This window comes from Rhinopithecus roxellana, chromosome 18 (assembly GCF_007565055.1).
Source record: "Rhinopithecus roxellana isolate Shanxi Qingling chromosome 18, ASM756505v1, whole genome shotgun sequence".
Classification (NCBI taxonomy): domain Eukaryota; kingdom Metazoa; phylum Chordata; class Mammalia; order Primates; family Cercopithecidae; genus Rhinopithecus; species Rhinopithecus roxellana.
In genome coordinates this window covers 48,075,872-48,100,642 of record NC_044566.1, presented here as the reverse complement: position 1 = coordinate 48,100,642, position 24,771 = coordinate 48,075,872, and the positions used below count along the sequence as shown (strand labels likewise).

The window sequence follows — 24,771 nt, the reverse complement described above, 5'->3', positions numbered from 1 at the left end:
CCTGTCATACTTTTCCCAAATGCAGTTAGATTTCCACCCCAAGCCATTCCTTAAAATATTTAAAGCAGCTTACAAAGACAGAAATGTTTTGAGATAAAATAAATTTAAAATAGGTGAAAAAAAGTTGAAGGACCAAAAATTGCAGGAGAGTAATAGAAGGAACCTTTTGTCATTTTTCTTAAATACAAAAACACATTTATTCTTGAATTCAACTGCTGGCTCTCCTTAAGAAGAGAGATAGAGCTATACATATACTTATTAAATAAATTACATTCTTTCAGATACCTAAGACATTCCATTTTATTTTTTTATTATACTTTATGTTCTAGGGTACATGTGCACAACGTGCAGGTTTGTTATGCTGCACTCATTAACTAGTCATTTACATTAGGTATGTCCCCTAATGCTATCCTTCCTCCCCCCAAGAGATTTTATAATCATCTAAGGACAATTTCAAAATGATCTTTAAAAAATTATTTATATATATATATATATATTTTTTTTTTTTTTTTTTTTTAGACAGAGTCTCACTCTGTCACCCAGGCTGGAGTGCAGTGGCACGATCTCGGTTCACTGCAACCTCCGCCTCCCAGGTTCAAGCAATTCTCCTGCCTCTGCCTTCCCAGTAGCTGGGACTACAAGTGCCCCGCCACCATACCCAGTTAATTTTTGTATTTTTAGTACAGACAGGGTTTCGCCATGTTGGCCAGGCTGGTCTCTAACTCCTGACCTCAGGTGATCCACCCGCCTCGGCCTCCCAAAGTGCTGGGATTACAGGCGTAAGTCACCACGCCCGGCCATATATTTTCAAGACAGGGTCTCACTGTCACTCAGGCTAGAGTGCAGTGGCGCCATCTCAGCTCACTGCAACCTCCACCTCCCAGGTTCAATCAATCCTTCCACCTCAACCTCCCACGTAGCTGGGACAACAGGTGTGCACGCCACCATGCCCAGCTAATTTCTGTATTTTTTTTTTTGTAAAGTCAGGGTTTTACCATGTTGCCCAAATTGGTCTTGAACTCCTGGACTCCAGCAATCAACCTGCCTCAGCCTCCCAAAGTACTGACTGCGACTACAGGTGCGAGCCATTAAGCCCAGACCAAAAAATTGTATTTCTTTATACGTGTATCTACATACACGTATATATATATCCTTATACTTTGAAAATGGCAACGTGAAAAGGTGCACCAACAAAGAACCGAATAAACATTAGTATTGTGGCTCTTTAAACATCAAAATGCTCAAAATAATCAAAATGTTCACATTTAGTATCAACGGTAGCATGAATGTTTTTCACATTTTAAATAATTTAAGATGTACACCACTTCCTTTTTGGTAGAGACCTAGGAGTCCCCAGTAGACAGGAAAAAAAGAATTCCTCCTCTCTACTGCCTGGAAGAGACTGACAATGGAAATCTATTTAGTAGGAAAAGGAAGCCAGCAAAGGTCTCTACAATCACTAACACAAGGAACCAGTTCTAAATATTCATGTTAGTTCACATTTACCTGGATTTTTCACTACTAAATATATTTGGGACACATCTGCTTTGGATTACAGATATGGACAAACCCTATAAAAACAATTGAGCCGGGAGCTGTGGCTCATGCCTGTAATCCAAACACTTTGGGGGCCCAGGTGGGTGCACCACCTGAGGTCTGGAGTTTGAGACCAGCCTGACCAAAATGGTGAAACCCCATCTCTACTAAATACAAAAAATTAGCTGGGCATGGTGGTACATTCCTGTAATCCCTGTTACTTGGGAGGCTGAGGCAGGAGAATCGCTTGAATCTGGGAGGAGGAGGTTGCAATGAGCCAAGATTGTGCCACTGCACTCCAGCCTGGGCAACAAGAACAAAACTACATCCCCCCCCACAAAAAAAAAAATTAAATTGCAGAAAACCTTATCTTAACGTTATAACCACTTACCCTTCAAACCTTTAAAACGGAGGCTGGGTCATCAATTTTTTGGGAAATTGGGTTTTGGGGATTTTTTTCCCCTTTTTCAAAATGAGAAGAGTAACATATTGCTTTGAGAGAGAAGACAGGAAAGTGAATACAGTGTTTTGTTAAATTGTGGACTCTGCTAAGCAAAGAAACCCTGTACTGAATCATTTTGCAATGAAAATCACTATCCCCCTCATTTCTTTCTTTCATTCATTAACAAATTATATAAATGTATAACGTCCAACACGGTTCTTCCTGCTTCCCACTTCAATCCAAACTACAGATTCCCTTTACACTAATCTTCCCGGAACACCATTTAGTCAACAAGTATTGAGGGCCAATCATTCTGCAATTCAACCTTCAGTCACTTCCTGGACAGTGACAAGACTTATTAATTCTAGTAAATCCAACTGTTGCCTTACTGCTGCCCAGGTGTTTTTCTTATATCCCCCCATTTTTATTAATATTCTCCCACTTGAAACATTTTCCTTCACCCTAAAACTTGTGAAAAGTCACTTTAAATAACACTGCTTTTCTGACCTACCAAAGGTCAAATCCGTACCATCTGTGAACTTTGCTTATGTCTTTTGAAAACCCATGTTCCAGGTACAGTCTAAGAAACAATTTGTAAAACTGTCTCGGCCAGGCGTGGTGGTTCACACCTGTAATCCCAGCACTTTGGGAAGCTGAGACGGGAGGATCACGAGGTCAGGAGATTGAGACCATCCTGGCTAACAAGGTGAAACCCCGTCTCCACTAAAAATACAAAAAAAATTAGCCGGCCATAGTGGTGGGCACCTGTAGTCCCAGCTACTCGGGAGGCTGAGGCAGGAGAATGGCGTGAACCCGGGAGGCGGAGCTTGCAGTGAGCTGATATTGCGCCACTGCACTCCAGCCTGGGCAATTGAGCGAGACTCTGTCTCAAAAAAATAAACAAACAAATAAATACAAAAAAAATGTCTCAGCAAATTCACCTAATCAAAACTTGTTCCTTCACGGGTTGAATGAGATCAAGATTTCCAACTCTTATGTTTCTGATTCTTTGATTTAATATTTCATGTTGCTTAAAACACTTGGCCCTTATATTGCCAAATAACTGCCACATGCATATATATGTTATTATACTATTAAACACTCCCTGGGGACAAGGACCATATTTGATTATACCTAAGCATTGTTTTTTTTTGGCTCACACACACAGCAAAAAGTAAATCAGTTAATTCTCTCTTAAAAGAGAAAACAGTGTTATCACCTGATCATAAAGAACTTTATCTTTCTGTTTTTAGAAATGTAAGTTCTCCTTGGTTTTTCTTATGCCAATATTAACAGTATATTTTCTTGATTAAGCAGATTTTATCTAATAGGCACTGAAATAGGCTTTGAATACATGGAGCACATCAAACATCCCCATTTCTATTCATGAAGCTTAAAATAATCAGATAATCATGAAAACAAAATCTAAATACAAACTGTAGTAAGCATTATAAAAGAAAAGAACAAGGTGCCATTAAACAGTTATTAACAAAGAACCTAAGTTTAGATTGGTATGTCAGAGGCAGCCTCTCAAAAAGTGAGTTCAACTTTAAAGTTGAATGAAAGTGAGATGCCATAGGGGATATTCAGGCTAAAATAACAGCATGTACAAAGGCCTAGAAGAATGGATGAAAACTGAAAAACTTTCTGAAAGGTCAAGTACAACTGGAATGAAGAAAGTTGGGGAAAGAAGCATGATGAGCCAGCAGTAAGCAAAGACAGAAAGAAATAACCTTAAAATAAATGGAAAGGCTTAAAAGGGGTTCTGGGCAAGTGAGTTACCTGAGCAGATTTCCATTTTAAGAATAAGATACAATATCAGAAAAAGACAAGACATATGCAGGAGGCTCTGTGAGGAAGCTACTACACGCAGTGCATTAAATGAGAGCTGATGTTATCTTAGAGCAATGGCAGTAAGGATCGAAAAAAAAGATGAAGATATATTTTAAAGAAATGATCAAGATATAGAGAGCGAGGAAAAGAAACTATCAGGAATGACTCTCAAGTTTCTAAAGTGAAGAACTGCATTAAGAAATTATATTTATCAAAATAAAGACAACTAAAAAAGGAAATTTGAGGGGCTACGTAATCAAGAGTTACGTTTATGACCTGTTGAGACTGATAAGCCCATGAGAATGCAAGCAGAGATGTTATGAAGGCAGATGACTTTACCAGTGTAAGGCTAAGAAGAGAAGTCTGGACTAGTGATAAGCATTCAAGAGCCAACAGCATACAAACTGTCTTTACAGCCATGGGGACCAATGATTACCTAGGGAAAAGGCAGTAAGTATAAAGAAGACTCAGAAAAACCTAGGAAACAGAGTCTGACAGAAGAGAGAAATCTGAAAGAGAGACTGAAAAGCAATGGCCAGAAGTGTGGGAAGAAAATGGAAGATTATCACAAAAAGCAAAATGGAGTGTTTCAAAGAGGGCAAACAAAGGTCAAGTAGGCCTAATTGTGCTGAAAGGTCAAGATTTCCTGGTCAAAGTCACTGGTAAAGAAGAAATGGGGTGGTAGAGGGCAGCTTTTGAATATATGTGAGACTAGGAAAAAAGTTAACCTAGAATCTAAAAAGTTGTTATAATTTTTAAAAAATCAGTATAAAGATACTCTAAAATTTTTCAACCTCGTGTAGTTTTTCTTAGTAAGTCAGTAAAGCATGTTCTTACCATGATATATTCAACCTTAACAGTGAGAAGGCAAAAACCACCAAAGTTCTAATACTGCAGCACCAGAAAAGGTCATGCTTAACAGCTTCATATTTTTAAATTAAACTTTCTCTTTTATCTAATTTTTTAAATCGAGATGGGGATTATGTTGCCTAGGTTGGTCTTGAACTCCTGAGTTCAAGTGATCCTCCTATCTTGGCCTCCAAAACTGCTGGGATTACAGGTGTGAAATTGAACTTTCTAAAAAAGAAATAAAATTTACGCGTTTTGTAATTCTGAAGCCAACGTTGCAAAGCCTGAATCTAAATTATTAAAAAATTAAAATGGTTTTCCTAAAATTTCCACATAAGTTTCAAAAGAAAAAAAAACCACATGTCCACCTTAACATTTAACATTTGAATGTCTAATGCATTCCAGGCACACCACTATTATGACTTTACCCACTTTTTTCTCACCAAGGACTTGCAAGGAAATGTTATGTTCTATGGCAATTCCATCAGTTACACAAATGCACAAAGCAATGAAGCAATGAAGCCTGCCTTTTTTTTAGGTTTTCAGACACTCTTAAAAATTCCTTATGGGCACTAGCCTTACCTCTTACTATCTTCCTAAGAAGTAAAATGGCACTAGATTTTGAAATGAAAAAACAGCCTTGAATCCTAGCTCTGCTTTCCTGTTATGCATGTAACCTTAGACAGCTCACCCTCTCTGAACACTCAGCAAGTTTCAGTTTATTCACCAATAAAATAGAAAAAAATTAATTCACAAGTTTAGAGTGGTTAAATATGGTAGATATTAACTGAATCTAATACTAACACTTTTTATCACTTCTATGAACTGAAATTCTGAATTACATACTATTCTTACTTCTAATGACTATAAACCAAGTAATTCCACTCTTAAAATTTATGTATTCATTAGAGAACTAACTTGGAGCAATGACTTTATTAAAATTAGCATCATTCTTTACATTTAATAGTATTCCACCATCAAAACAGATGTGTAATAATACTAAACACACACATCTATTATTTCACTCCTTCCCTAAAACCCCACTAAAATGACAGAAAAGCAATTTGTTAAGATATAAAGACATAAGCCCACAAAAACTGAGGCAGATGAAAAGACAATAGCAAAAAACATTTGAAAGCTGGAAAGCAGACAGTTGAGTGACAAATGACTTAGCAAACACTAGAAAATTAAATCTTTAGCAAACAATGGAGAATGCCAAGAACAAACCCAATTTAAACTGCAAAATCCCCAAAAGACTCAGGAATTGGCAGTACCACATCTATGTAAGTGGGATGTGGGGGGAAAGGGTGCTAAAATTAAAAAGATTGTTTAGAAGTCAGTTTAAGAAGCAGCCAGTCCTACAGATTCCCAACTGTCCCTCCCTAATCCCAAGAAAAAAAAAGGTATATTGTCTGAAGAAGGTAAAACATAAGATCACAAGACTAAGGAAATCAGGCACAGCAAAACGCGGAACATACTGAAAACAGGGTTGAGTGAAGAAACGTATCTGGGGATCCCCCAAAACCTTTCATTCCTCATCCCCCTCACTGCCCACCCCACAGAATGCTTGTTGAAAGGCCTTCAATTCCAAGCAAGAAATCAGGAGAGCCTTCTTATAGGGATCTAACCAGCTAGGAGGATATAGAAGAAGAAATCAACACTAGAAGTCCTCCAATCAGACAGCCAGCCAGGTTACCATATAGGAAAGCTAACAATTGACAAGCCACACTCAGAATTTCTAATTAGCGTTTTAATTCCTTACGCTTACACGTGACTACCAACTATCTTAGAAACAGCTATAAGATGAAAGAAAAAGACCAAAGCAAACAAAAAGTAAGAAAATAAAAACCGGAGGAAACAGACCACACAGAAAGAAAAAAAAAAAAAAAAAAACTTAAAAAAAAGCTAACATTTTATATATTCAGATAGCTAAGAAAAAAAATTATCATTACTAAAATAGAATAGAATAGTATACTATTAACAAGGGAGCAAAAAAACCAAAAAAACAAAAAAGCACTTGGGAATTAAATATGTGATAAGGGAAATGGAAACTCAATAGAGCAAAAAGAAAAACAGGTGAAAAATAGTTGAGAAAACAAAAGGAAATTAGAAGACCAGTCAAGAAGGTCCATTATCCAATAAAGAGAAGTTTGAGAAAGAGAGAAAAAATGGAAAGACATAATCAACAACCTGACTCAAGAAAAAGTCCCAGAATGAAAAGATGTTTCCAAATTGAAAGGGTTCACCAAGTACTCAGCACAGTGGATGAAAACAGACCCACACAGACCCATCATGGCAAAACTTCAGAACACTGGAAACATAAAATCTTATAATGCTTTTAGAGGTTTTAAAAATGAGGGGAGGAAAAGGAAGGAGAAAGAAAAGGAAGGGAAGGAAAAACAAAATACACAGGTCACATACAATATATGAGAAATCAGAATGGCTTCAGATTTCTCAAAAGCAATATGGATGTTAGAAAGCAATGGCACAAAATATAAGAGAACATAACTTTCCCCCCTTGGTTTTCTTCACCTAAGAAAGTGTCAGAGTAAACTAAAGCCATTTTAAAACAAGTAAACTAAGAATAACTAGTCTCTGGAAAATGGAGATCCAACACAAGAGAAAGTGAAAGGAATCCCAGAATAATAGTTGTGTACCAAGCCAAGAAGGCAACCAGTCAAGAATGGAGGTCAGGGGGATATGAAACTTCCTAAGATAAAACTGTTAACAGTATCTGATATTGGAACATCTTAAAAGGCATCTGATGAAAAGTAGAATTAGTGATAAATATTTAGAAAACTAGGCAAAGAGGTAAAAAAAGACAATGAACTCCAGCCAGATTACTCTGTGGTAAAGAGTCAACAAGCCACATGGAAAAAGAATTAAAAAAAATATATATATATACGTATATATATATATATACGTATATATATATATAGTATATATACAGTAGAGACAGGATCTTGCTATATTGCCCAAACTAATCTCAAACTCCTGGCCTCAAGCAATCCTCTCACCTTGGTCTCCCAGTGCTGGAATTATAGGCATGAGCCACCATGGCCAGCCCCACACTGCAAATTTCTAATCAGCTTTTTAGTCCTTTAACACTTATTTGCAAGCAGACAATCAAGACTTACCAGACATCTAAGGAAAGGTTCTACAGGAAAGGTAGAGCCCAAAACATACAAAAATGGGAAGAGGGTGGGGAAAGGAGGGGCAACTTGGAGAAAACAGACAATGCTGACAGATGAAAACTTGGGAGTGGAGGAAAACCCATTTCTATTATAGACAGGTGGAGATAGAGCACGGAAGCAGCCACAAAACACTGTACAGGATAGGAAAAGTAGTATTTGACAAGAATAGTGAATAATCAAGTGGTAACTACTGGGAGGAAGGGTACCGGGAAAAAAGGAGACCAGGTAGGTAGATGGTAACAACAAAATTAAATCTTCATTTTCTATCCAGGAAGTTAATAAAGACAAAAACAAATGAAAGGTGTATTTTATTTAACAAATATTTACATAGGGCATGTGAATTAGAGTTCTAGGGAATTTCCAAATTCATTCAATTCTTATACTAACCCCATGAGGTAACTACTATTGTCATCATCTTTTTAATGAGAAAATTGCGGCATAAAGAGGATAAATAGACCAATGTTACTTAAAACTAGTAAATGACAAGAAAATTCAAATCTAGGCAATTTAACTCCACAGTCCATGCTCCTAACCAGCAGACTACGTTACAAATCTAGTAGTAAGACAAGCAAGTTATTTAGAGACTGGGAGGTAAATACCACAATAACCATCTAAAAGAGATGAAAGTGATTGTTTCTAGGAAAGGAAAACTGGAAAGGAAGGCTGCAGGAAGCTCTTCCATGTATTTCTTGGACAACCATTTAAACTATCTTTAAACTGTGCATGTATATCTTGAAAATAAACTTTAAAAATTATAATCTGGTATTTTAGTTAAAGTATTTTAACTGATACTACTGCCATCCCCAGAAGTAGGCAAAATGAGTATTACTCCTATTTTATAAGTAACATGCATGCCTCTTAAATATTTGAGGACCTACTATAAAACAGGCACTGTACTTAGAATAACAGACAACAATTCACTTAAAAATGTTGAAGAGAGGTACAAAAAAGCAAGTCTTTTTATCCATTTCCTTTCCATTTGGTGCATGAATTATATGATCCTGCATCTCTCACAGTTGTGCTTAAGATGAGGGACAATATAAACTTCAAATCATGACAAAAAAAAAAAATCAGAGAAATGTCTGCTAATTAATTCAAAAAAACACTGTCCCTGCCCTTGAGGAACTTCTAGTCTTGTGGGAAAGAATGGTAAACATAATTATAAATAAATGTATACAGTGCTTAAATAGAGGAGTATTATAAAGTGCTAAGGAAACAACATCCTCGAGTGAAAAGAATGCTTTGAAGAGAACATCTGAGCTAAGTCTTGAAGGATATATGGAAGTTTGACCCATTTCACATTAAGAGGCTGTGCTAATAATGAACAGTCACAAAACACAAAAGATGAAGTACCTGTATTTTCCCATTCTTGTAAAGGAGAATTCACGGTTCATGTTATAGTCTAAGACATTAAAACTTTTTTTTTTTTTGAGACAGGGTCCTGCTCTGCCACCCAGGCTGGAGTACAGTGGCGTGACCCCAGCTGACTGCAGCCTTGACCTCCAGGGCTCCAGTGATCCTACCACCTCAGCCTTCCAGGTAGCAGGGAACTACACGCATGCGCCACCATGCCTGGCTAATTTTTGTTATTTTTTTTTGTAGAGACAGGGTTTTGCCATGTTGCCCAGGCTGGTCTCAAATTTCTGGGCACAAGCAATCCACCCACCTCAGCCTCCCAAAGTGCTAGGATTACAGGTGTGAGCTACCACACATGGCCTGACATTAAGACCTTTTAAATAAGAATGATTTTTTTTAAACAAGATACATAATCTTAACACCCTGATCCATGTTTATAGTCTCTCCCAGTGATCAACTGAAGGCACTTTCCAGAGTATTATTTCAAAAGATGATTAAAAGATAACCATCCTCATTTGTACTACTACCCAAGTTATATTGTTAACACATTTCCTGATTCACAATATTAAAATTATATAAGTAGTCTCTCTCCTGAGACAAATGGTGACCAAGCCCACAAGATGCAAGTGACACAGAGGCTACCATGGGAAGAAAGGTTTTAAAAGTTTTTAAATCATATCACCGTTTTCTCTTGTAGTTATTCTTAATTTATCTTCCAAGGGCAAATTTAAATGAAATTAATTTCTTTTTTCAAACTGTAGTGATAAAAGAAATAATCTTCAGTAAAACATAAGAATATAATATATATATTTTCTGATCTTACAAGGTGTTTTAGGGCTACATTCTGATTTTACAGAATTTAAGATATGGCTAAAACAAAAATTTTCTGGTTTTTAATCACAAAACTTTGATGTTAACTAACCAAGGCCCAAATAGGTAGTAAATTCAAAACAGTCCCTGCTCTTGAGGAACTCCTGGTCTTGTGGGAGAGACTGGTAAACATAATTATAATTGAATGTGTACAGTGTCTGAAGACAAGTTGTTATATTAGATCAGTATTTCCTTATTTCCCATTATGTCTTTTTGTCCCTTTCTAGAATTCCATAATTTCCATAATTTGTTTATTCATCCTTTTCTCAATTATTATCTGGAAAAATTAATTTTATATTAATATCTTAAACTAGGACCCTATTCCTATAATTAAAAATCTAGTTGAAAGTAGCATCATCTGACTTTGTCTGGAACAGCAAGCTGTGGAAAATCCTATCATGTCCTACCAATAGGAAGAAAGAGGTGAAAGACAAGCCAGGGGACCACAAATGGTAATTACAAAATCAAGGCAAGTTTGAATTCAAAATGAGTGTTTTCGTTTGTGTATTTTACCCATCTTTTATTTCTCTAAACTTAGCATCCACATAATATAGCTGTTTTTAGGCTATATTCAAATCATAGGCTTCACTCAAATCATAACCTTTTGACTTAAAAAACATTAATAATTGCGGTAAATAATTCTTTTAAAATTACAGGTGAGTATTAGCATGAGAAAATTAAAGGTTTAACAACAATAATGGAACAATTAAGGAAAGTACCTCCTAAAAGTTTATCTTTTAGACTAGAGTTTTGTACAAATAATACAGAATACATTTGGTTAGGTAACAAGGTTTTAATTACATGACTATCAGAAAAATAATAAAAATCCTGAAAGACAAGATTTTATCAATTTAACCATGTCTTTACCTTATCTTTTAAACAACTAAATAACAAAAACCTCACTGAAACATTTGACCTTTTTTTTCCCTAAAATTACAATTATTTTGCAATATGCTCAATTTTTCCAAAGCAAAACCCACAAACATACATATAAAATATAAATGCTTATATTGGCTTGATGAAAGTTCACTCACAAAACCCTCCAATACTAAAATAATTAAATATCTTGCATGCTTACTCCAAATTCCACAGTGAAAATGATGTCTTTTCATAACTCCTATAATAGTATTTTAATCAAGGTTAGTAACAGACTGGCAAATTTGTTAAAGAACATTACTTTAAAAATCAAGTAGGGTTTAAAACGATGTAGAAACATGAAAGATTTCACAACTTTTCTAGCCAGTCAGCTTCAAAGACACAATAGGATTCATTAAGAGTTACTGGCATATTATTTTCAGTCTAAGTGAAAAAAATGCTTGGCTTAATAATGTACTTTAGGCTTTCTGTATCTTTTTGGTAAGGAAAAAAAGGAACAGGTGGAGATTAGCCGGAGACCAAAGTCTTATTTTCATGCCTCTATAAATTCAATCCTCCAAGACTTACTTTCTTCTATTCTTTAAAATGGCTACCACCTTGATCTACCATCCAAAAGAAAAAATGTACAGCATACTATCAAGATAAATCTAGTTATTTTCATAGTTTATGTCCTCCTTTCCCGCAAAATACTTTAAGATTCCCATTCCTTTACTGTTCAGATAAAATGACCATTAAATAAGTACGCAAAAGTTGGTCAGTTGCGGTATGAGGGCAACCTATATAACCCAGATTAAGTCATCTTTCATACCGTATCTGACTAGGAAAAGCAGGCGACAATATCTTTCACAGACTAAGATCAAACACAGTAGAAACGAAAAAAGGATATCTAGTAAAGGAGAACAAACGTGGGAACCACAACCCCCCAAGAGATTATTTTAGCAGCTCAAAATAGATTAACTATTATGTGGGCTAGCAAAAATTAAGCTTTCCACAATTAGTATTTCTAAAAAGCATTTTATAGATAATAAAACCACTTGGTGCCCCCAAACCTATTTTTAATGTGAACCCATGCTCAACGACTATTCTGAAAATTGTTTACATATTACTATTTCCTACCCACTCTGAAACCATTCCATAACTCTTGCTCTATAAAACTTCCCATAAAAACGCATTTTTCACATACAAAAATAAAAATATGCAATGCTTTGAACTTATTTTGTACACACATGTAGCTATTAAATAGATTAACTTCAAATCTGTTGAATGTCTCCAGAAATATGACATGATCTTACCTCTCATCCTCGCCATCCACCAGGGGTGTCGTCAGCGGTAGCACCTTCAACGGGAAAAGAGAAGCAGAGGCTGCTAGGCTGCTGCTACTCCCATCTGAAACTGCTGACATTCCCCCACTGTCACCACTGATAGTCTGAGGTAAGCCAACTAAGGAGGGCTCCGCTGGGCGCCTGGCATCTTCAATTTGGCTTCCAATTGCCTGAGCTAATGATTGTGCAGAAAACTGGGTAGAAAGTGGTATCTGTTGTGCCAAAGGCAAATTTATATTAGTTGCTATCAAGGGAGACTGACTAACACTTTGAACCAAATTACCATTTTGGGTAGCAGGGGTTTGTGCTATATTTTGTGGTGGAACCAAGTTTGCTGGGGCAGAAGGCATTCCAGAAGGACCAGTTGAACTAACCTGACTTGTAACAGAAATACTGCTAGCAGAGGGCAAAGGACTAACTGCAGGCAACTGCTGTGAAACAACTCCTTGAGCTACTGGTTCTACTCCTTGTGGCTGGGGAGGCACAGTTAACAAGGTACTTTGGGATGCAATAACCAATTGTTGAGGAAGGCTTGCAGCGCTAGTTTGAACTCCCTGATGAATAATCCCAGTTTGAGCAGGTGGAACCACTTGCGAAGATGGAGGAGCACCTTGCTGAATAACTGAAGGTGGAACCTGGGTAGAGGGCTGCTGCACTGCAGTAGGTATGTTTGCTTGCTGACCAACATTTGCAATCTGACTGCCAGTAGGTACAGCAGACACTGCTGCCTGAGCCTGGCCAACAGGCTGGACAGATGCCCCTGCAGGTTGTGCTGGGACTGCTGTGGGCTGCACTGGCAGCTGGATACCCTGTGGCTGAGCCACAGGAATCACTGTTGTTCCTGCTCCCACTCCTGCAGAACTGGGCTGTCCAGACGACATTGCTGTTTGAAGAATTGGCTGCTGTTGTACATACTCTGAAGCAGGATTTTGAGTCACTGATTTGACAAGGCCTGGGGCCATCTGTGTAGAAACCATTGGTTGCTGTTGTCCATACTGTAACTGTTGGGTTGGTGGTGCCCCTGGAAGGGGAGTTTGCACTGGAGGAGCCGCCTGAGAATATGGTAGCTGGGGTTGAGCCAAACTGGAAATGGAAGGCTGCTGACCTAAAGCTGAAGTTACACCAACCACATTTACAGGCGATGGCTGGATACCAGTTGCAGCACTCATAGTGGCTTGCAGAGGTACTGGCTGAAGACTTTGCTTTTGCTGATAGCTCAGTTCTTGAGACTGCAACTGTACTTGTGAGATCTGTGACTGAGAAATACTCTGTGGTATACTAACTGCTGGAATACTCTGTGGACCAGTGCTACCAAAATCCATCTGTTGGAGGGTCACACCTTGGAGAGCTGGTTGTTGCTGTTGTTGCTGCTGCTGCACCACCACAGTAGGAGCTCCCATCTCTCCACTTCCTACACTCTCTGTATAGTGACTCAGTGTGCTGACACTACTGCTCACTGAACTCCCACTAGTGCTCTCCCTTTCAGAAGTCACTTCTATCGGATTTTGCTTTACAGTCTCCACCACTTTATTTATCAGCACACCTTCTGTAGCAGGTACAGCATTTTCTTTTTCATAGAACTCAGTGCAAGTCCATCTACCTTTTTTAAAGGGCTCAGAACTAGAATCTAACTTCACGACTCTGAACCTCGAAGTGTTAACTGTTGGTTGTTGCTGCTGACTTGAAACCGATCCCCCAGTCATCCCTGCAGCTACATTAGGGACACTGCTAACAGCAGCGGAGGAAGAAATAGTACCATTGCCCATGCCACTCAAGATATTCACATTAACACCACTGGTAACTCCAGGCCCAACACTCACACTAGCAGCACTAGGAATACTGCTTGTACTTATATTAGCATTACCAAGCATGCTGCTTGTCACATTAGGAGTCAAACTACCCACAGCAGTAATATTAACATTATTTACTGTACTAGTGCCAGTAACAGAACTTATACCTATTCCACCTGTAGTACTTGGAGCACGCATATTAGTCATTACAGATGCAGGTGAACCACTGGATGATACAGCAGAAGTAGGTGCAACTGGTGTGATACTGTCAGAGCTTCCAGTTGTAGAGAGTTTTCTAGATACTGGGCTTGAGGGTGGCCCACCAGGAATGGATGCACTGGCCACAGCAACATGAGATGGATGGTGGTGCCCATGTTGGAGGTGGTGCCCATGATGAATGTGATGGTGGTGATGGAGGTGGTGTGGATGAGCATTCCCATTGATCACAACATTCTGTTGTGGAAGGTGAGGCAAATGAGGCTGAGGAAGGTGGGGCTGGTTGGGAGAGACTGCCCCAGGTGTCTCGGCTTCCTGGAAGTTATTTAGGGTCTCTTCTGAGGAGCTGCGTTCGGGCTCCCCTAAGTCAGTAGCCCTGGAAAGTGACACATCAAGGATCTCTGAAGAAGAGAGATCTTCTGTGTGAGATTCATCCAGATCATCATAGCTCTCAGTGTCCTCTGCTATACTGTTGTTAGAGCTGATACTAGCGGAGATCTGAGCAGGAGTAACGCTAGTTATCTGGAAGCCACTTTTCTTTTTCATTTGAGTTCCGCCTGGCGCAAGAGGCTGTGCCTGCAGCTGAGCCTGCGAAAGGAGGTTCAGGCTTTGTGGAGGCGGAGGCTGTGGTCCCGACGTAGAAGATGCTGCAGGGGGCGGCGGCTGAAGCAGCGACTGAGGTGGAAAATCCTCGGAAGATGTGGCACTACTACCGACACCGGTACCTGCTGCATTGAGAGCAGAGGCGCTGCCACTACCGCTGCCCCTTCGAGGGAACACTGCCGGGTGCGCCATCTTCCTAGCGCTAATGTCTGCAGCGGCGGCGGCCGCGGCGGTGGACTCAGGCGGCTGGTGCATTGTGTTGGGTACTGGGGGGGGGCCGAGGAGGCGAATGCAATTTCCTTCTGCACCGTAATCTTTGTATTCGAAACGCCGGAGAGGAAAACGGGACCTGACGCTCCGCCTGGCGCGATTCCTCCTTCTCCTCCTCAGCCGAAGGCGCCGGTCGCTCCTGCCTTCGAGAGCGAGCTTCGGAAAGGAGGATGAACGAGGGTGAACAGGGCGGCCGGGGACCCGAAGGGGGGACCCCTTCAGTCCTTCGCCATTCACCTTCCCCTCTGGCCTCACACCCCCCTTTACATTCCGTTTCACGTGGGGTGCGGGGCAGGAGGGAGGGGGAGAGCGCAGGAGGGGGAGGAAAAGCGAGAAATGCCCACCTTCTCCGGCCAACTCCGAAGCCGCCTCAGCCCCCTCCTCCCGCTGCGGCGGCGGCCGCTGCAAAGCCCTCCCGGCCGCTCTGCACGGAGGCAGCGCCGAGCAAGTGTCGCCTTCCCCTCGCCACCCCCGGGGCCGCCGCTGCAGGCGAGCCCCGAGCTCAGTGTAGCTCAAACCTCCCCTCCCGGCCCCGCTCGGCCCTCCCCCCGCGCCCCGCAGACCCTTTCAAACCCCCTGGGCTCGCGGCGGCTGCTCGGTGAAGAAACGCTGGCCGCGGCTGAGGCCGGGGCGACGCGGCTGCGAGCGGGGCGGCGGCGGGGCGCCCGGTACGGTGAGCCCAGCAACGAGGCGCGGGCGGGCGCGCAGAGACGCCGGGTCCTCGCGGAGCACGGCCGGGGCGCGGCGGCGGCGGCGGTGGCAGCGGGAGCCCAGGGACCGCTCCATCACTGGCAGCCATGGAGCCCGAGCATTTTCCTCCCTCAGGGCAGGCGCCTCGGCTCGGCACACGTCCTCGGGGAGGAAGGGGCCGGCGCCCGAGCCTCCCCGGAGGGCGGCGGGACGTGCGCTAGGGCGGAGGGTGCGACCCTCTCTTGTCCTCTTCCTCCGCAGCCGGCTCTTCCTCACCCCGCTGCTCCCGCGACCGGGCGGGAGGGGGCCGCGGCGGCGGCTCCTTTCTCCGCGGCGTTGGTGGCCAGACGGGCTGGTGCAGCGACTGCAGCCGACGCCGTTCAAAGGAACGAGAGGTGGGGTTGGTCGGTGTCGGCAAACGGGGCGGGGGAGTGGGTGGGTGCCGAGGGAGGGTGTTGGGCGGGGAGGGGGCTATGGTGGTTGTTACTAGTGCTCTTCTTCGGCTCCCCCGGCTTTACCGTATCCCCCAGTCTCTCGCGGCATCGGGAGGGGCGGGACCAGCGCGGAGCGCAGGAGGAGGAGGGGCGACCGCCGGCGAGAAGAGGCGGTGGTGGAGGGGGAGGGGGCAGGCGGAGGAGGAGGGGGAAGATGGCGTCTGCGCATGCGCCTCGGCGCCGCAGACATAAAGCCGGGTCTGGCAGGGCAGGAGGCGGCGGGTCTTCGGGCCTGGGCGAGCACCGGGTCTCCCGACGGAAATTGCCGAAGGCTGGCGGAGGCGCCGAAGCCGGGAGTGGTGGAGGCGGAGGGGATAGTGGGGGTGGGGAATTTCGGCCGAAGGAGCGAATCCGGGTCGGACTGCGTGATTCGGTCCGTTGAGGGTGGGCAGGGTGCGCGCCTGCCGTGCGCGCGGGCTAGGTGTGTCCGCTCTTTTCACACTCGCGGCCGGCGCGCGCGGTCACGCGGCAGAGGAGGGGGCGCGGCGCGGAAGGGCCGGCGGAGGCGGCGGGAGCGCCGGCGCTTGGTGTGCGCGCCCTGGGTGGTGTCCCCCGCCTGCGGAATGGGTAATGAGGCTTTTCTCCGCAGCGACAGCATCACGAGTTTCAGTTCCCAGGAGCCCGCCGCCGCCGCTGCCACGACATGAGTCAGGCTTTCTTCCCCGGCGCGTGGCGGAAACCTCCTCCCCCTCGCCGCACCTGGGCTCGCCCCCGGCCCTTGCCTCCTCGGGGGATGCCCCAGCGCCGGGAGCTGCGGGGTCTACGGAAGGCCGGTGGCTCCCAGCGATAGGTGTTGTCTTTTGTGCAGTGCAGTTGCTGCCATGCGGTCTCCTCGCCCTTCCACGGGCAGGGGCGAGGCTACCGGACAGATGTTGCAGCTGTTTCCAGTTAACTGCCTTAGCTCCTCTGGGATAGGCTCTTCTCTAACAAGGAGTGGTTGCAACGCATCCTTAACTGGAGGACAGAGGCAGGCCGGCCCTGTAAACGACTGATCTCAACAGGTGTCTCCAAGCAGCGACGCCTTTTTCGTTCATTGTCCTGGCTATATCCCCCATTGGTTTGACTCAAGAGGCAAGGTGCCCCGGACATGTGAGCAACACAAATGATAAGCATGCCTTTTAGGGCTAGAAAAGAAAAAGCCATCCGAAATTCCAGGTTTAAAACAGACAGCCACACATGTTACATTTCATGGGTCCAACTATAGTTCTACAGAAGCAATGTTAGGTTTGATTGGGGGCAATTTACTGGCAGTTAGTTTATTGGCATTTCATGTCAAAACCTAGTTCTAAGCATTTCTTACCAATAATCGAGAATGTCTCTCCCAAGAATTTAAAAATGATCAAGCCGAAAAGCTGTAGTACGGGAGGAATTTTCATTTTGTTAAATTTAGGTTGTTAGGGGAATCAGCGCTTATGGTTAGACCTCTGATTCAGGAAATCTCACGGATTTACATTCCTATTTCAGAAGATTGTTAAAGCAAAAACGATTGTCATTTGCAGTTTTGATACACCTCTAGTTGTCAATTCAACTTTTTACCTTTAGTTTTCGCTGAACTCTTCCCCCTGCTCCAAGGGGAAGCCTTCAAAAAGTGAATTATATCACCTTTTGCATGTTATTGAATAGAAGTGCACACTCAACATCCCGTCTATCCGGTATGAAAGCTATGATACATTGTTGCTTTATCTGGGGTCTCCCACACTGAAAAGAAAAACTGGGGCTTAATTTATTTATTCTTTTTACTTTATATTGCTAATGTAAACCTCTGCTAGAAGTAAATAGGCTCTCACAAATATTCGAAGTGATACAGTAATAAAAAGCAAATATGTTTGAGAAGACTGTACTTGTTCTCTGATATTAATTCATTAATATGTGAATGTTGTATTTTTATAGAACCATGGCTATTTGCGTTTTCATAAAAATAATTATTTCTTTTTTCTCCAACAGCTTTTGTTGCAAGTTAATCGCTGCCATCCATTGTTGAAATGCAAATCTGACATTCTTTTTCAATAGTTTTTGAATGGGAAATGGAAACTACCCTAACCGATTGAAACTGCAATGGATGTAGATGGGTGGAATGTCCTTTCTTTGGACTGCAGTATGAAAGAAAATGCTCTTGATCTCTCAAACTGCAGCCTTAAGTCAAAGGTTTCTTGTTTTGTTTTGTTTTGTTTTTTTAAGTCAAAGTTTTAAATTACCCCAAACAGCAGCTCTACACCCCTTGGGCCACCTAAATAACTATTATTGTGCTGATACGGTTTGAGGCTCAATAAACACATATATTAAAGTCTTACCCAAAGCTGACAATAAAAGAGCTGTTGAGATAGCCCTATGGAAGCGGATACTTAATTCTAATGACCAGTAGCAAAGGGTTCTGTTTGAGCTGTTTTGATGGGGGAGGAAGAGTTGGGGTGTTACTCCTTGTAAAAGAATGGTTTAAAAAACAAAATCTAGAATTAACATAAGATATAAGAAAATAAGATCTTTTGAAGCGTATTAATTTTTGCCTGCTTAGGCTGCATCAAGTCCCACTAAGATATAAAGAGCAACTGGGCCAGGTGCGGTGGCTCACGCCTGTAATCCCAGCACTTCAGGAGGCTGAGGCGGGCGGATCAGGAGGTCAGGAGATCAGGAGATCGAGACCATCCTGGCTAACGCGGTGAAACCTTGTCTCTACTAAAAATGCAAAAAATTAGCTGGGCGTGGTGGCGAGTGCCTGTAGGCCCAGCTACGCGGGAGGCTGAGGCAGGAGAATGGTGTGAACCCGGGAGGCGGAGCTTGCAGTGAACCAAGATCGTGCCACTCTACTCCAGCCTGGGTGATAGAGCAAGACTCCGTCTCAAAAAAAAAAAAAAAAAAAAAAAAATGGATATAAAGGGTAACTCTATAGTTAGGGAAATACTAGTTTCAAAAATCTGGGTCTCTCTTTCCCCTTCTAAAATTCTTACGACCAGCAATTTGTGAACACAAATACATTAAAACAAGGAGAAGGCACCTGAAGACCCAGATTTTGTTATGCTATCATCTTTTAATTAAAAAGGTCTGGATTTTTATTGCATAAACATTAAATGCCTACTGCTATGTATAATAACGTCATTAAATCCTTTTAACCAAGGACTTAGAGCTATCCTTTGCCTTTTGAAAGGCCGAATTTTAGCTGTTTTCATTCTGAGGCTATACATCTGAATTACTTTTTTGTTGTTTTTTGAGACAGTCTTTCTCTGTCGCCCAGGCTGTAGTACAATGACACAATGTCAACTCACTGCAACCTCTGCCTCCCGGGTTCAAGCGATTCCCCTGCCTCAGCCTCTCCAGTAGCTGGGATTACAGGCATGTGCCGCCACTCCCAGCTAATTTTTGTATTTTTAGTAGAGACGGGGTTTTACCATGTTGGCCAGGCTGGTCTCGAACTCCTGACCTCAGGTGATCCATGCAACTCAGCCTCCGAAAGTGCTGGGATTACAGGCATGAGCCACCGCGCCCAGCCTCTGAATTACTTTTCTGCTGACTCAAAGATTAGCCTTTATTGCGGTGCTCACTTAAATCCAGTTGCAACATTACAAACCAACCTTATATATTTTGACATGTTTAGTGTTTACTGTACCGTAAAAATAGAAAATTTGGGCTGGGTTCGGTGGCACATGCCTGTAACCCCAGCACTTTGGGAGGCCTAGGCGGGCGGATCACCTGGGGTCAGGAGTTCAAGACCAGACTGGCCAACGTGGTGAAACACCCTCTCCACTAAAAATACAAAGATTAGCCGGACAACGTGGTGCTCGCCTAATCCCAGCTACTTGGGAGGCTGAGGCAGGTGAATCGCTTGAACCCGGGAGGCGGAGGTTGCCGTGAGCTGAGATCTCAGGACTGCACTCCAGCCTGGGTGACAGAGTGAGACTCCGTCTCAAAAAAAAGAAAAAAGAAAATTTGCGGCTGGGCGCAGTGGCTCACGCCTATAATCCCAACACCTTGGGAAGCCGAAGCGTGCGGATCCCGAGGTCAGGAGATCGAGACCATCGTGGCTAACACGGTGAAACCCCGTCTCTAGTAAAAATGCAAAAAATTAGCCGGGCGTGGTGGCGGGCACCTGTAGTTCCAGCTACTCGGGAGGCTGAGGCAGGAGAATGGCGTGAACCCGGGAGGCGGAGCTTGCAGTGAACCAAGATCGTGCCACTGCACTCCAGCCTGGGCACAGAGCGAGACTCCATCTCCAAAAAAAAAAAAAAGAAAATTTGCTGAACATTATAACACAATTTATCTATTTGTGAGTACTGCGAAATAGATCAATTAAAATCAAGTAATTCTCTAAAAGCAATGCCCTTGAAGAGCAGGAAGGGAATACCTATACTGTAAATGGCTGAGCTACAAAAATAGATACTATTAAAGAGAAATGTGTACAGAAAATATGCTACTGTTCCACTCCAGTAATTATTCTGGCTAACCAGTGCTTTAGTCATGTAACATTATTAATACTTATCTATCGCTTTTAGATGTCATCTGGGAAAAAAAGTCAGATGTTTAAATATGACATAAACTCAAAAAATCACACATTTTTACATATGAAGAAGCTAATGCAAGGGGATATTGCAGTATGTTTATTGATCAATTTGCTCTCTGACAAATTTTAATGAGACCAGGAGTGTGCCATCACTATCGATATCACAAAATGCATATTTCAAAACTTTAATTCCAATTTTAATGAGTACAGTTTAGCTTATAACTGATTAATTTCGGCAGCATTTGTTAAGTTTTTCAATAGTATATTTCAGTTCAGCTAAACAATTTTATATCCTCAAAGGAGATGATGCTTATAAAACAGAAAAGTATAGTTATTTGAATGTATGGTTCAGAATGTACACTGATACACATTAGTTCATTTAATTCTACCCTTTGAGGGAGAAGACATTACCATTCTCATTTTAGAAGTGAGTAATCACAGGGAAGTTAAATAACTTTTCCAAGATTCATGCCTAAATCTGGATACTCATGTCCTCTTAATATCAGATTCTATGCCTCTGTATTTAAGGATTTTTCTGAAAAAGTCTGAGCATTAGAGACAAGTATTTTTCAAAAATCTCTTGAAATTAATAAATGTTCCTTCAGTGCTTTTGAGTGCCAAAGAAGATATGCCATTAATTTGAAACAGCATTTCTTATGTATGAAGAGGATAAAAGACTTTTTCCCTCTTTGAACCAATGTAAATGTTATAGATTCTTCTACACTCTTCTGATTTATGAATGTGTTAATTTGGAGAATGTTCTCACAACCTAATGTCTGCTACAGTACTGTGAAGTGACATTGAAAAAAGAATTTATTAATTTATATTTTTAAAGGCTATAATCAAATAGCCCTCCAAATCTCTCCAGTATTAACTAATTTTATTTAATGCCTACTATATACTGCACATTGGTTTTCAATGCTGTAAGTGTTCTATCCCACTCAGTCCTCACAGTTATACAAAAAGCTGAAATTGCCCCATGTGGCAAGTGAGGAAAGTGAGGTGCCAGTAGGTTTCAGTCTTACAACTTGACTAGAGTGGTAGGGCTAAAATGAAAATCCTGGCAGTCTAACCACCCCTTCACAGCTGCTTCCAAGGCATATTGTTAATTCAGGCTACTGCCAACTCATGCTCCCAAGTTAAGTTTCTACAGAATACTCATGTTTTAATTTTTCTGATTAGGCATCTCCAAAGAATCTATAAGCACCATTTTCTCCTATGCAGAGATATTCTAAGAATGTACATTTTAGAGACTACTGTGGCCATGTAGGAGTTAGACATAAAGGAACAGAACAATTATTTAAGTAGGAGGTTTCTTCACTGATTGAAACAGATGCCAAATGCTTGAAAAAAGGCATCAATCACATGTAATTGAGAAATGCTATCTATATAGGACAAGATAAATGTTTTCCTGTTTTAGCAATTAGTCTTTATTGAACATAAGAGCCTGTAGAATAGAGAGAGTAATAAGAGAGTAATAACCTAATCTTTTCAACGTGTTCTAAGGGCCCATTTGTATTTATGTATTTTTGAATATGTAAAATTATAGAAATAAACACATTTGTCACATTTGTTTATATCATGATTCTAATAAGACCTTTGTCCATCCACTGTCAACAAAAATAAAGTCAAGTTATACAAGCAAACGAAAGCAGCTGGATGCAGTGGTTCACACCTATAATCCCAGCGCTTTGGGAGGCTGAGGCAGACAGATTGCTTGAGCCCAGGAGTTTGAGACCAGGCTGGGCAACGTGGCAAGACCCCATCTCTACAAAAGATACAAAAATTAGCTGGGTGTGGTGGTGTGTGCCTGTGGTCCCAGCTACTTGGGAGGCTGAGGTGGGAAGACTGGTTGAGCCCTGGAGGTCAAGGCTGCAGTGAGCCCAGTGAGCCCAGTAAGCATCATGCCTAGGCAGCCTAGAGAAAGACCCTGCCTCAAAAGAAATTAAATGAAATTTTAAAATGAAAGCAACCAATATTCCTTTGTATTTAAAGATTACATTCACAAACATGTAGGTATATCTCAAATCTTCAAGCTCAAAGAAAAAAGAATTTACTGGGGTCATTCCTTAGTCTGGAAATTTCCTTTGATCATTTATTTTCTCCCTCTGCTCTAACTTATCTTTTGAGGTAGGAACACTAATAAAATAGTTTTAAAATAATTTTTAGTAACACATTCAAATTGACATTTCCAGTTATTTTCATTGTAGAAAACGGGAAATCAGTAGTCTTAAAGGCCAACATCTTTTCTGATTTTAATACCATTAATAAAAGAAGAAAAGAAAATCCTAAATGTATACACTCTAAATTGGAGTCAGACACAAAATAAAATCCCAAAAATATTATGACCACAAAAATTTAAATGCAACAGCACAATTTACATATGGTAGATGTTTACAAACCCTTTCTATATGAAGGATAAATTAGAATGATTAAAGAGGAAATTAATAGAGTTTTTAGACAAAATCGTGAGATGGGATTTAGGAGAAAAAGCCCAGCAAAATGATTTGTTTTATATGCAATATATACACACTTACCACACTCAAGAAAATTTAAAATATGACTGATTCAGCCCCTTCACTGAGTTAAACATAAAGTTAACTGCAAAGATACCAACAAAGTTTTCCATCAGAAACTGGAAAGGTCCAGGTACTTTCTTGCCACAGTTATTTATAGACAGGAATGATAATGCCAACTTAGTGGTTTACCTTCAGTGTTTCAAAAGAATGTCTTTATTCAAGAGACATACTGACATAACTGACGTACAAAATGGTTGGTAGATGTACAACTATATTACAACTCAAGGTATATTTCGAGTAAAATGGGAATAATACTCTGTTTTACCCCAATGTTGATCCCAAATTGTTTGATAATAAAAACAAGAGCTTTGAAAGAAATACTTCCAATTAAACACATCTTGAGAAAGGTGCTAAGTTTTCTTTGTTCTTTCAAGTATATAGCAGAAACTTAAAAGTTCTTATAAAAAATTTTCTAAATCCTATACTATGTAGTAACATTGTCAACATAATTGATCACTTGAACTTTACTACTGAACTTTTCACAAGGTGTTTCTGAAGAACATAAAGTTCAGACATTACGGCGTTAAAAAAAAAGCTCATTATTAAAATTTTGGTCAAGGGCATCCAACGGTATTAAATTTCCTTCTTTGTTCTTTTACTTGATCTCTGTAAAATTCTCCTTGCTCAAGCTAAGCCAACAACAACTTGCTGACTACTCTTTTTCATTAAGCATCATGCCCAAAGCATTTTCTTTTTTTCTTTTTGTAAGAAGCGAAGTTCAGTGAAAATGGTAAGAAGATACGAGTTGAATCTGTATCTCCTTTTCTGATAGCTTTGCATTTGTGTAGGGACAATGCATTATGTCAAATACTGACTACAACTATAATCCTTAGCTTTTGTGTTTTATTCTGGAAATGAATTGCTTACATCCTGGCCTAAAAATAGGGGAGATTCATGAGCATCTTCCAGTCAAATGAGCTCCAGAACTATTTTCTAAGAAACTTGGTGATTTTTGGCATGACAAGTCACAGAAATCATACAAAACCTACGATAATTTCAGATGCAATGATCCATTTTTACAATTTTGACTTAGTCAATGTGTCTAAAACATTTACTAAGTGTTTATTGGTCAAAACTTCCATTTTAGGTAAAGCATGGTGGTTGATACCTGTAATCCCAGTACTTTTGGGAGGCCAAGGCAGGAGGATTGTTTGAGGCCAGGAGTTTGAGACCAGAGGGGGCAATATAGTAAGATCTCTCTACAAGCAATTTAAAAATTAGCTAGTCATGGTGGCATGCACCCATAGTCCTAGCTACTCAGGAAGCTGAGGCAGGAAGATTGCTTGAGCCCAGGAGGTAAAGTTATAGTGAGCTGTGATCGCACCACTGCATTGCAGCCTAAAGGACAAAGAAAGACCC

The 24,771-nt window shown here is 41.3% G+C and overlaps 2 protein-coding genes across 6 annotated transcripts in view; one reads left to right on the top strand and one right to left on the bottom strand.

Annotated features, from left to right (window-relative positions):
• TSC22D1 (TSC22 domain family member 1) overlaps positions 1-16,114 on the bottom strand; it is a 143,544-nt gene extending 127,430 nt beyond the window's left edge. For 3 of the 5 annotated variants that reach the window (XR_004054627.1, XM_030921902.1, XM_030921903.1), the window contains exons 1-2: positions 15,731-16,114; positions 12,249-15,313 (exon numbers count right to left, since the gene is read on the bottom strand). Coding sequence is in view for 3 of the 5 variants with exons in the window: in XM_030921902.1 (XP_030777762.1) it covers positions 12,249-15,313; positions 15,731-15,943 (3,278 nt within the window). In the remaining 2 variants the exon portion in view is untranslated. The remainder of the gene's footprint in view (positions 1-12,248; positions 15,314-15,730) is intronic. The other 2 variants (XR_004054628.1, XM_030921904.1) reach the window with 1 other exon arrangement.
• LOC104666080 lies at positions 15,203-18,176 on the top strand. The gene is made up of 3 exons (XM_030921907.1): positions 15,203-15,337; positions 16,109-16,242; positions 16,931-18,176. Exons 1-3 carry the CDS (start codon positions 15,328-15,330, stop codon positions 17,129-17,131), a joined length of 345 nt encoding a protein of 114 aa, XP_030777767.1. The 5' UTR covers positions 15,203-15,327; the 3' UTR covers positions 17,132-18,176.
• Positions 18,177-24,771: the final 6,595 nt, after the last annotated feature.

What these genes read in the sequence shown, in the direction of transcription:
- LOC104666080 (XM_030921907.1), top strand. An exon ending in GCCGTTCAAAGGAACGAGAG is followed by an intron (nt 16,243 to 16,930) that starts GTGGGGTTGGTC and finishes TTTTCTCCGCAG; the next exon opens with CGACAGCATCACGAGTTTCA.